The 11,493-nt window shown below is 34.3% G+C and overlaps 1 protein-coding gene across 1 annotated transcript; it reads left to right on the top strand.

The window, feature by feature from the left end:
* Positions 1-3,962: 3,962 nt before the first annotated feature.
* Positions 3,963-9,362, top strand: LOC114294354 (gibberellin 20 oxidase 1). The gene is made up of 4 exons (XM_028238481.2): positions 3,963-4,118; positions 6,171-6,490; positions 7,272-7,599; positions 8,879-9,362. Exons 1-4 carry the CDS (start codon positions 3,963-3,965, stop codon positions 9,143-9,145), a joined length of 1,071 nt encoding a protein of 356 aa, XP_028094282.2. The 3' UTR covers positions 9,146-9,362.
* The last annotated feature ends 2,131 nt before the right edge of the window (positions 9,363-11,493 follow it).

Genomic DNA, 11,493 nt, shown 5'->3' with positions numbered 1-11,493 from the left:
CAAACAGAAATACTTACTTGAGCGGAGTGTTGGAGCATAAGAGCGTAATTTTCATACTCACTAAGCTTGCCATTTCGCTCCAAGTCATTTGGTAGAAGAAGAGCAGTGCTAAGGGCGACAGCAACATTAATATCGTCAGCACTTTCACTAGCCATAATGGGCCTATCCTCCAGGGATAGATCAGGGGCCCAGGGGATGTCGGGTTTCTTCGAAGCCGAGGTCGTCGCAGACGATGACCTTGGCCTCTTTGTTTGTGTAGATCCTGAGGGTTGGCCCTCAGCAGACCTCTTGGTTGAAGTAGAGGCCGATTTTTTGCTTTCTGCTAGTTTAGAAATCGACAAAGTATCCTCAGCCTCGGCATCTGTAGCCTTGGCCTTAGGCTGAGCCTTTTTTACTCTCTTTGGTTTGGGTGGGAGCATTGATTGCGTTGGTGCGGCTTCGGCGTCAGTTGGAAGGTCGGCGAGAAGGTCTTGGACGACAGGCCTTGGACGAACCATTTCGGCAGTCTTTACAAGCCTTCGTCGGCGTTTACGTTCAGGAATTGGTATTAAGTAGGGGGCCGAAGTTGATGGAAGATCAGCTGGGTTAGATGTGGACTCTTGATCTGTTCGGGATGTAGAAGCAGTTAAGGTTGTGGCTGTGGGTGGAGAAAGACTCTTCTTCCTTTTTCTTGGGACGTCGGGTAAGGTGGATTTGTATGTAGGGATGAAGTTTAGTAATACTGGGGCTTTTCGTTTATGGATTGGAAGGCCAAGAAGTGTTTTCAGATCTGTTCCTGGGAAGAAGGATTGGCGAAAATTTTTCGGTGGCTGATGAAGATCTGCAAAGAAACAGACGTCAGAAACAAAAAGTATTAAAGTCTTGAATAAAAATAACTAAGTGTTGACTCAGGGCTCTTACTCTTGCCCTCTGTAATTGTTCGAGGAAGAGGGTAGAGGTGGACATCTTCATCTGGGCCAAATTCCCAATTTCCAGAAGCAATGAGAAAATCATCTCCAGCCCCCTTGTTGGAGTCTGGGAGGTCGGCTATAATTTTGTACTGAGTGGATCTCGGCTTAAGGTAATAGACAAAACCCCTATCCTTCAGATCAAGAGGGCATATGGTATAACAATATTGAAGGTCGGCTAGGGTGATTCTAAGGTTTTCTTGCCTAGCTAAGGCAATAATACCGTTAATTACCCTATAGGAATTGATAGTAAGTTGCATGGGGTTCAGCTTATAGAAATGGAGAACTTGACGAAAGAGGGGATCAAGTGGAAGCCGAAGTCCACATTCGGTAAAAGCAACTATTGGAAAAGGCATTGTGTGGTCTGTGGGCACGATGGTATCATTATCCCCAGCCAGCTTAAGATGAACGTCGGCGGGGATAGAGAATTCTTGCCTAAAGTATTCAAATTTTGTTGGGGTATTTACCCTATGCCTCCACATACCCATTATGTCGGCTTAAACTAAGAGGAATATGTTTCCGAAGATGGGTTTTTTTCAGGTTTCCCTAAAGATTAAGGGTTCTACAGACAAATCCCAAATCTATGAAGTATGAAGATAAAAGATCAAGGGCACGGATCTGGGGCAGATACAAAAAAGAGAAAACAAAGACGAAGTTTCAGATTCAAGAACAGAGGTATAGTTCTCAGAAACAATAGAGATACAGGAAAAAATCAAGGACAGCGGCAAAAAGAATGATGAAAAAGCATAGAAGTTCAAGGTAAAGCCACAAATTCAAGATACAAATAAATCCAAGACCTCGAACAAAGATCAGTAATGGCAACAGACAGACAGAAGCACATAAAAGAGAATGAAAGAATTCAAGAAAAAGGTCTTACCAGGACAAATGAAGCTGAGGCAATGCTCGCCGAACCCAGAAACCGGTTGCAACAGCAAAGAAGGCTTTGCAAGAATGAGGGATTAAAAGCAATTCCAGAAGAGAGATTGAGGCGATGGCAGATTCGAAGAAAAATGAGCTAAAGAGCAAGAAGACGGAATGAAAAAGTGAAGAAAAGATAGAGGCAAAAAAGAGTTTTGTCAAAAATTTGAAACGGCGGCAAAATTAGGGCAATCATTACGCCTAGGGTAACGCACGCGTCAGACGGCGCAAGACGAACGAACAGACAGCTTCCAGGCGCGTCTCAGACACGCTCCAATGAAAACAGAGCACGTAAAAAGGAACGGTTAGATATGCATGACAGCTCATGCGCATGAGAGAGTACGACCGAAGCCTCGTTCTCCGAAGAGAACACGTCGGCTGAAAGTAGATAATCTTGGCTAAACAGTTTTTTTGAGCCATTACTCAGAAAAGAAGTAACAAAATTTCGGAATAGATTCCATCACCTCAGAATGCCGAGGTAATAGAACCTAGGGGGCAGTTGTGGGGATGTATTTTCTGAATACCAACACGTGGCATGGTGACGCCGACGTGTCAGCCGAGGTGCCACGTGCCCTGGTAGTTAAGCCGAGGTAATCTCGGAGAAGCCGAGGTCATCTCCGAAGATATCGGAATCCGAGATAAGGGGCAAGAGTCCTAGGGCAAAGAGGGGACTTAACCAAAGATAAGGATAAAGCTCTTAGGGAGTTTATCTTTATCTCTTGAAGAGTCCAGAGTAAACAGTAAATTGGAGTTCATAGAAGTCATACTTCTAGTGGGACTTGGATTGAGTATATTATAAAAGAGAGGCACCCCCGTGGGTCGAAGGTATGTAATTTATACTTTGAGTATTCAGTTTAGTACTTGATTATCTTTGAGAGATATACTGACTTGATCGTCGGAGTGCCCCCGGGTGGAAGAACCACCGCCGGAGCTTTTTCTTTCTGTTTCAGGTTGCTTAAGCCATCTATTCTGCTTGTGCTCTCCAGCTGATCACTAAACGGGCAGTGTGGTCAGATTTTCACCCACACACATATATATATATATATATATATATAGGTTTAATTCATAAGAGAAAGAGGAAAAAGATGAGAGCATAAAGGTTAATTTTTATGTTTTGTCAATAGAATTTAGGCAAGTTTGGGAAGTCTCAAAAAAGTCAAAAAGTTATTTAAAAAGTTAAAAAGTTATCACTATTCACCAAAAGTCAACAATTACGACTGCACAATTTTCAATACTAATTTTTCCCTACACATTAATTTATATAATTTTTTAATACACATTTTTTCATAAAAAGTCAAAAAGTTAACCCAAACATTCATATTTTCAATCTCAACTTTTAGTCTAAAAATAGTGTGTGTTTTGGTTCACAAATCATGTGGGATTATGTGATTATTTCTAAATGTTAAGGGATAAATCAAGTTGTGAATAGATCGAATTTAATCCGAATCCAACCCGAATGTAATCTGAAAAATCCAAATACATTTGCAAAAAATTGATCCGGCAATCTAATAATCTGAATCCATTTAATCCGTTTATTAAATTAATTAAATATGCAAAAATTCGATCCGATCCGATAATCCGATCCAATTATTCTCAATTTGAATGAAGAAAACACAAAATGAAAAAAAAAAAATCAAACTATACAAAATTATAACTCAATAAATAAATAAATAGATCGGATCGAATATCCAAAATTATCGGATTTGGATTTTGGTCATCTATAATCAAATATGGGCTAAATGGATTCAAATCGGATTTGGGTTTATCTTAATCAAATTGGATTTGGATTTTGACAAATTTGGTCTAATCCATTTACAGGCCTAGAATAAATTGCACATAACGTGTGAAATTTGCCCAAAAATAAACTGATCTTATAATTTCTCCAATCAGCTCTTCATTGACAACTCAGGCCAACAGGACATAGATCCTTGATAACAACGTTGTTTTTCAATCCCCATCACCATTTACAATGCAAATGCTTGGCCTCTCTCTCTCTCTCTGTATATATATATATATATATATATATATTTATAGATAATAACAAGTGATTAACAGTAACCATTGCTCACTCACAATATTTGCTAAAAGAGCATTCCAATGGCACCGGCAATTGAAGAAGAACATGTTGATTCTCTCTCATCCAACGGTCAGAAACTCTGCATCAAAAACTTCATTTGGTCTGACTCAGAATGGCCCCAAATCAACTACGACCACTTCGACGACCGCGATGACATCCCTCTCATAAGTCTCCAGGTATGGGACCCACTTAATTTTTTTACAAAAATGTTTATGTATAATTATGCATTTTTAAAAAAAAAAATTGGAGTTTTAGAAATTGAATACAATGGAATAATTAGAAGAATTAAAATTGGAGTCATTTTTTATAATTTATTTTTTATTCTTAAATTTAGAGAAAAAATTGTAAATAAAAAATAAAAATATGAATGAAATATAAGGGTTTTTTTTTTATAGATCAATTCTCTTCACAAATCTCTCTTTAAATTCAAATATAACTTTAAAAAAAAAAAATTAAACTACTACCTCTTTCACTGTGTAATTACAAGATATTCTTTTGTTTTCATGTGATTACAAGATATTCTTCTTCTTCTTTTTATGTGAACAGCTGGTTTTTTGTTTTGTTTTTGTTTTCTAAAATGCAAAAACATGAAAACGTTCTTAGGAATATATGTAATCTCATACAATTTTAAAAAGTTTAGATATTCACAATTAAATTTAGAATTGGGTAAATTATTACATTATTAGTCTCTACATTTTGCTCATAGTGTCATTGTTCTTATAATTTTAATTAATTCGACTTTGTCCCTTAATTATAGATTTTGTACTAATGTAATCTAATTAATAACATTGATTCGGATTTTTCAAAGAAAATAGTCACTCAATTGGTTGAAGTTAATAAATTTATAATTTTACATATAAAAGCATAATGCACATCATTTATATTTGCATTATTTTAATAAAAAAAATTAACAATCGTAATTAATTAGATCAAATTAAAACAAAATTATAAATTTATTATCAAAATTGAGTCAATTAAAATTATAGAAATCAAAAACACAAAGGCAAAAATATTGAAACTACCAACATAATTTGCTTTCAAAAAAATTTACTCTCAAAATTACTTTTAACAATATGACATTAATGCTTATAACAAAAAATTATAATATAAAACACTTTTCATAAATTTTAAAATATATTTTTAAAACTTCTTTATTAAGATGTCGTTTGGTAACACTTACGTTTTCAATTTTCAGTTTATATTTACAAAAATTTTAAAAACTCAAATAAAAACTTGTTTGGTAAAATTTTTAATTTATAAATCAGTGGTCTCAGTTTATAAATTTGGCCAAAAAATGTGTACTCAAAAAATGTGTTTCCGTTTTCAATTTTCAAATTTTTTTTTTTATCACCCACCTGCCACCGACCAGCCACCACACACTTGCTACCTACCACCCACTCGCCACCACCACCCACCCTTCGCTACCACCACCACCACCACCCACCTGCCATCCACCTGCCACCACCCACCACCCGCCATTACCATCCATCACCCGCTGCCTACTTGCCACCACCACTCACCACCCATCTGCCACCACCATCCACCACCACCCACGCACCACCCACCACCACCACCACTCACTCGCTACCACCCGCCACCGTCACCCACCCACCCACCGACCATTCGCTACCACCCGTCATCCGCCACCCACCTACTACCGCCACCACTATCACCCACTCGCCACCACCCGCCATCGTCACCCACCCATCCACCATCACCACCCGCCACTTGCCACCCACCTGCCACCACCACCCACAACTCGCCACCACCACCACCACCACCACCCACTTGCTACCACCCACCACCTGCCACCGTCACCCACCCATCCACCATCACCACCTACCCGTCACCACCCACCGCCACTTGCCATTCGCCATCCGCCACCCAACTGCCACCACCCCCACCAACCGCCACCGTCACCCACCCATCCACTCACCACCACCACCCGCTACCCACCACCCACCGTCACCACTTTCCACCACCGTCTTTCGCCGCCACTTGCCACTACTTGTCATTTCTCACTTTTTTTTTTTTATATTTTTAAAATTTTTTAAACATTTTGTCAATTACCAAACGCATTTATAATTTATGTTTTTCAAAAAATAAACAAAAATTAATTTATAAATTTTTTATAAATATAAACTCAAAATGTAAACGTTATTAAATAGACCCTAAATGACTCATTGAATTAAATTCCTGATTATGCCACTGGACTTCTAAATGCAAAGAAAGATCAAAACTGCGAGAAAGTATGTCGTGACATGGTAGCGGCTAGCAACAAATGGGGGTTCTTCAAGCTGGTCGACCATGGCGTGCCATCGGAGATAGTAGAGAACATGAAGGCTCGGTTGAACGAGATGTTCGACCTACCCATGGAGGAGAAGCTGAAGGGAGCGAGATCGGCGACTATGCCACTGGGTTACTGTGCTACTAATCCAGATTATGGGAAGAACTTGCCGTGGGCTGAGATATTGCAATTGCTTCAATCTCCTCAACAGGTTTTGGGTTTTGCTAAGAAGGTGTTTGGGGATCAACATCAACCATTTAGGTGAATAATAATAATACTACATCATTTTAATTTGAAAAGAAAAATTACGATTCAACGGTGTCCTCAAAAAATAATTACTAATTTGTGAATAAAAAATTAAGACTCTAATTTTAATGTTTTTGAAGTTCACCGATTTGAATTATACTCTGAACTTATATTTTTCCTTCTATTGATTGGTTATATTATTTGTAAACTGAATTTTTATACCAATAATGTTATGTACCCAAAAATATTTTTAAAAATATCAAAATCTGAAATATGTGATAAAATTCATTTTAGGTATAATCATACCATACAAAGTTTAAATCTACACAAGTTCAAACCATAGACACTTTTTTGATAATTTTTCTGACTTAATTACAATTATGTTCCTCTTGAAAATGATGTAGCTTGTAATCATTTATTTCAGATGAGCCTACTCAACCTCCAAAACTAGAGTACCAATCCAATTTTTGGACTAGAGGAAGTTTTCAAGAGGTTATAGTGATTTTAGGATATGATTAGGTGGTGCTTTAGGGAGGTTGTGTTTGGTGAAAGGAGTAAGAGTAGGTAAGAGAAACAGCTGGACAACATGACAATTGGTGATTGATTAGTGACAAAAACAAATACTATTTTTTTTTTAAATCCAAGAAATCATCCAAACACATGAAATATTTGGACCATATTCATTCGAAATGTGACTGACAATAGATTAAATTTAAATATACACTAGACATTTATTTTTGAAGTGTTTTTCTGTACATTTCCTTTTCCTCATTAATTGTGCTCGTTGAAATTTCAGTGAGGCAATGGTGGAGTACATGGAAGCACTAGACAAGCTAGGAATGACAATAATGGAGATGTTGGCTAATGGGTTAGGGCTTCAAAGTGATTTCTTCACAAAGAACTTTGAAGAAAAGGACTCAACCATGATCAGGATTAACAAATACCCTCCTTGCCCCTTACCTGAAAAATGTCTAGGTGTGGGCAGCCACACTGACCCTCACACCTTGACAATATTGTTGGCAGACAACGTTGGTGGTCTTCAAGTTCTCAAGGATGACAATCAGTGGGTTGGAATCCGACCCATCCCTAACTCCTTTGTCATCAACATTGGTGACACCCTTGAAGTAATCTCTCTTTTTCTCTCTCTCTCAAGACACACATAATCTTCTATCTCCAAACCTTTTTATTGCTTTGTCTTAAAATATTAACTGGGGAAAAATTTAGCACACTGTGCAACGGGTCGGACTGGTTTGAACTCGAAGGTTTGATTGCGTAAAAAACACTAGGAAAAAGACCACAACTGGTGGTCAGCTAGGGAATGTTTTGATACCTAAATCAGTGTGTGAATAAGGACAAAAAAATTATGAATGTGTAGGTTATGTTGGAGTGTAAACCTTTTATATAGTGAGTATGACGATAACTCATTCAGATTATTCTTCCACCTTAGATGAGAGTGTGCCCCCATAATAATTGGGCATAGCCTCTATCCACTCACTTAGTTGGGATACCCCTCAATTACCTCAACAAGCATGGGCCAAACTAAGGCCAAGTTTGGGGACTTTAAAAAAAGTTAAAAAGTCAAAAAGTTACTCAAAAAGTTAAAAAGTTAACACTATTCACCAAAAGTCAACAATTACGGCTGCACAACTCCCAATTCAAATTTTTCCCTACAAATCAATTTTTATAATTTTTTATTACACATTTTTCAATAAAAAGTCAAAAAGTTAACCCAAACATTAATATTTTCAACCTCAATTTTTTAGTCCAAAAAGACAAAAAGTACACTTTTTTAGTCTTGTCCACTGTCCATGTCAAGATATCATGTTAATTTTGGTTCCCATATTAGCAATCGGTGGATTATATTTTGAGATTCTCGTGCCTCAAGATTATTTACATAATCAAACAATTGAGATTATTTTGGGACAAAATGATTTAGGAAGATCCAAATATTTTATATCCTACTTAGGTACTGATTATTAGGAAGAAATCCTTTGTCCCTTATCACAATTGGATAATGTGACAAAGATTTCAAAACACGAATGACATAAAGTGTATTGCAACAAAAAAATATGAATTTTAAAGACAGAGAATCTTATGCCTGACAATTATAAACAGTTATATATATTTAAACCAGTCATATTAGAAACTCACAATTTATAATTTGCAATTCACTTACAAAAACATAATAAGGGAGTTGAATTTTACATGATTGAATTCGTGACTAAATTAAAATTTGACATGTCATTATAAGTAAAATAGGAGAGACTCTTTAGGGATCAATCTTCTCCCTATTCAAAAACATATCTTTCGAATAAGTTCATATAAGTAACTTTTTTTTTCTTTTTTTTTTTTAATTGGTAAAAGTAATACTTTATGAAGTAATATACTACATGAATTCTGTAGGCATGGACAAATGGGAGGCTAAAGAGTGTGATACACAGAGCAGTGGTGAACAAAGAGAAGAGCAGACTATCAATTGCATATTTCCTAAGCCCTGCACTTAGTACCATCATAGACAGTCCTCCAGAGCTCTTGGAGGACCCTAACACAGACCCCCCTATAAATAGAAAGTACGTCCCATTCACTTGGGCTGACTTTAGGAAGGAGCTTCTCATTCAAAAGAGGGTTATTGGCAAAACTGCACTTAACAGATATCTCATTTCTCCTTGAATCTCTCTTTCTCTCAACATGTGAATGTATCATAAACTTATTTCTTCTTCTACTTGTTTGGTTTGCAAGAGAAATGCCATGTAATTGGAATAAGTGTGACATCGTGTTTGCTGTAGTTTAAATAGGCTGCTTATGAATTTTTATTTTTATTTAGTTTGAGATCCTATGTTGGGTTGTTGATTGTAATTTCTGCTTATAAATATTGATTATTTTGAAACTGAAAGAAGAGTGCTTTTACATTCTATTTATAGATTATTAATTGGGTTAAATTTATTTTACCCCGTTGTGTTCGTGGACTGAAGCACTTTAATCTCCTATGGTTTAAATATGACTACTGTTAATTTTTTCATCAAAACTAACGGGATGTGTATTACAGAAATGGAGTAAGTTTGGTTTTTTTTAAAAATTAAAGGGAAATTAATACAACAAAAAGATTATTTTATCCCCATTTTCTTTCAACCTAAAATTAAATTAATATGTTAATTAAAATAAATTAAATTAAAATAAAATATAATTAAGAATTTATCTAAAATATAAAATATAGTTAAGAATTTATTTAAAATATAATTAAATAAAAATATAAAATAAATAATAATTAAGAATTGAACTAAATATAATTAAATTAAAAATAGATTAACATGTTAGAAATTATAATCAGATAATTAAGAATTTAAGATTAATTGTGATCTAAAATATTAAATTAGAATTAGATTAAAAAGTTAGTAATTATAATAAATAATTAAATATTTATAATTAATTATGATATAAAATATAATTAACTTAAAATTAGAATAAAAAGTTAAGAATTACAATAAATAATTAAGAATTTATAATTAATTGTGATATAATTAAATTCATGTTAGACATTATAAATTATGTGTATGAGAGAGAGTAACAAAAAAGATAGGGCTAGAAAATATTATAACCATTTTACATCTATAATTAATAGTGTTAACGGTTATTTTGGTTCAAAATCATATGAGAGCTTTTTGATTATATTTGAACTATTAGGGCAAAGTATTTTGATTTCAAACCACAATAAATAAAATAAATTTAACCCTTATTAATTTTCAATTTAAAATACGATGCAGCAAATGTGCCCATTGCCCTTTCAATGGTTTGTGGCTCATATCAAAGAATAATGGAAATTAATTGAGCTAATTAAGGTGCCGATTCTGTCTGGTATTTTGGGAAGTGGCTTTTTTTAGTTTATTGATTTATTATAAAAAAAAAATGCATAAAACAAAATAGAGGGATGATGTGATTAAATAAACTAATAAATCAATTAGTTTTTTTTTTTTTTTTTATCTTTCCAAAAAGGGCTAAAGTAACTTGAATTTTGCTTCCATGATTTAATTTCAGTAGAAAGAAAAAGAGAAAAAAAAGAAAAAGAAAAAAGAAGAAGCTAGTATTGGACAGTGATATATATATATATATATATATATAGTAGGAAAACTATGTGTCGATTGGAGTTGGAAAAAAAAATTACAAATATATGAGGTGTAAGTGTGTCTATGGTGAGATATAAATGAAAAGCTGTGAGAGTGCAAATGTCACTTGCACCCCTCCATATGTTAATAATTTTTTTCCTCAACTTTTAATTGTATGTAATCCCCCTATATAGGGGTGATTTGAAAAGTTAATTAAAAACTGACTTTTAAATTTTTTTTACTTTTTTATCCTTTTGTGTATAAAAAATATGAAAAGTAATATAATTTAAAATGAATTAAAAATTAAAAACTAATTTTTAGTTAGCTTCCCAAATTGCCTCATAATATAGCCACGTTCGAGTTCACACACCTGTAATTTGTAAATTGAAAACAATACTAGTAGTAATTCATTTGACACATGGTTGTGCTTTAGACTTTTCTTTTACAAATATCCTCTGCTTCGTTAGAAAGTTGACGTTTTGCTTTGATTGGAATGAAGTAATCAAAATTTAAAATCAAGACATATTGAAATTACTCTTTCGTAACTCACGAAATGAATATCATTAATCTATCTATTTGCAACTAGTCCACGTATCACTTAAAGAACCCAAAGCCTATGGTACCAAAATTGTATCTAGAATAACATCAAGAATTTTTAATTTATGGTGCAAATTTAAAGTTGATGTTGTGAAGTACATCTTAAATGAATCTTGATCGTTGACTTGGATATTTTTTGATGTTGTGAAGTACATCTTAAATGAATCTTGATCGTTGACTTGGATATTTTTTGAATTATCATTATTATTATTATTTGGGATAGTAATCTTTTTAAAGAATGATTTGGAAAGAACGTTAGTCAAAATGTGACAAAATTACAATAATTAACTCAAAAGTTTTTTATATACATTTTTCTATTTT

Source organism: Camellia sinensis, chromosome 11 (assembly GCF_055761805.1).
Source record: "Camellia sinensis isolate YWXY chromosome 11, ASM5576180v1, whole genome shotgun sequence".
NCBI classification, from domain to species: Eukaryota; Viridiplantae; Streptophyta; class Magnoliopsida; order Ericales; family Theaceae; genus Camellia; species Camellia sinensis.
The sequence above is the reverse complement of the archived record's forward strand: the minus strand, read 5'-3'. Positions and strand labels throughout refer to the sequence as shown.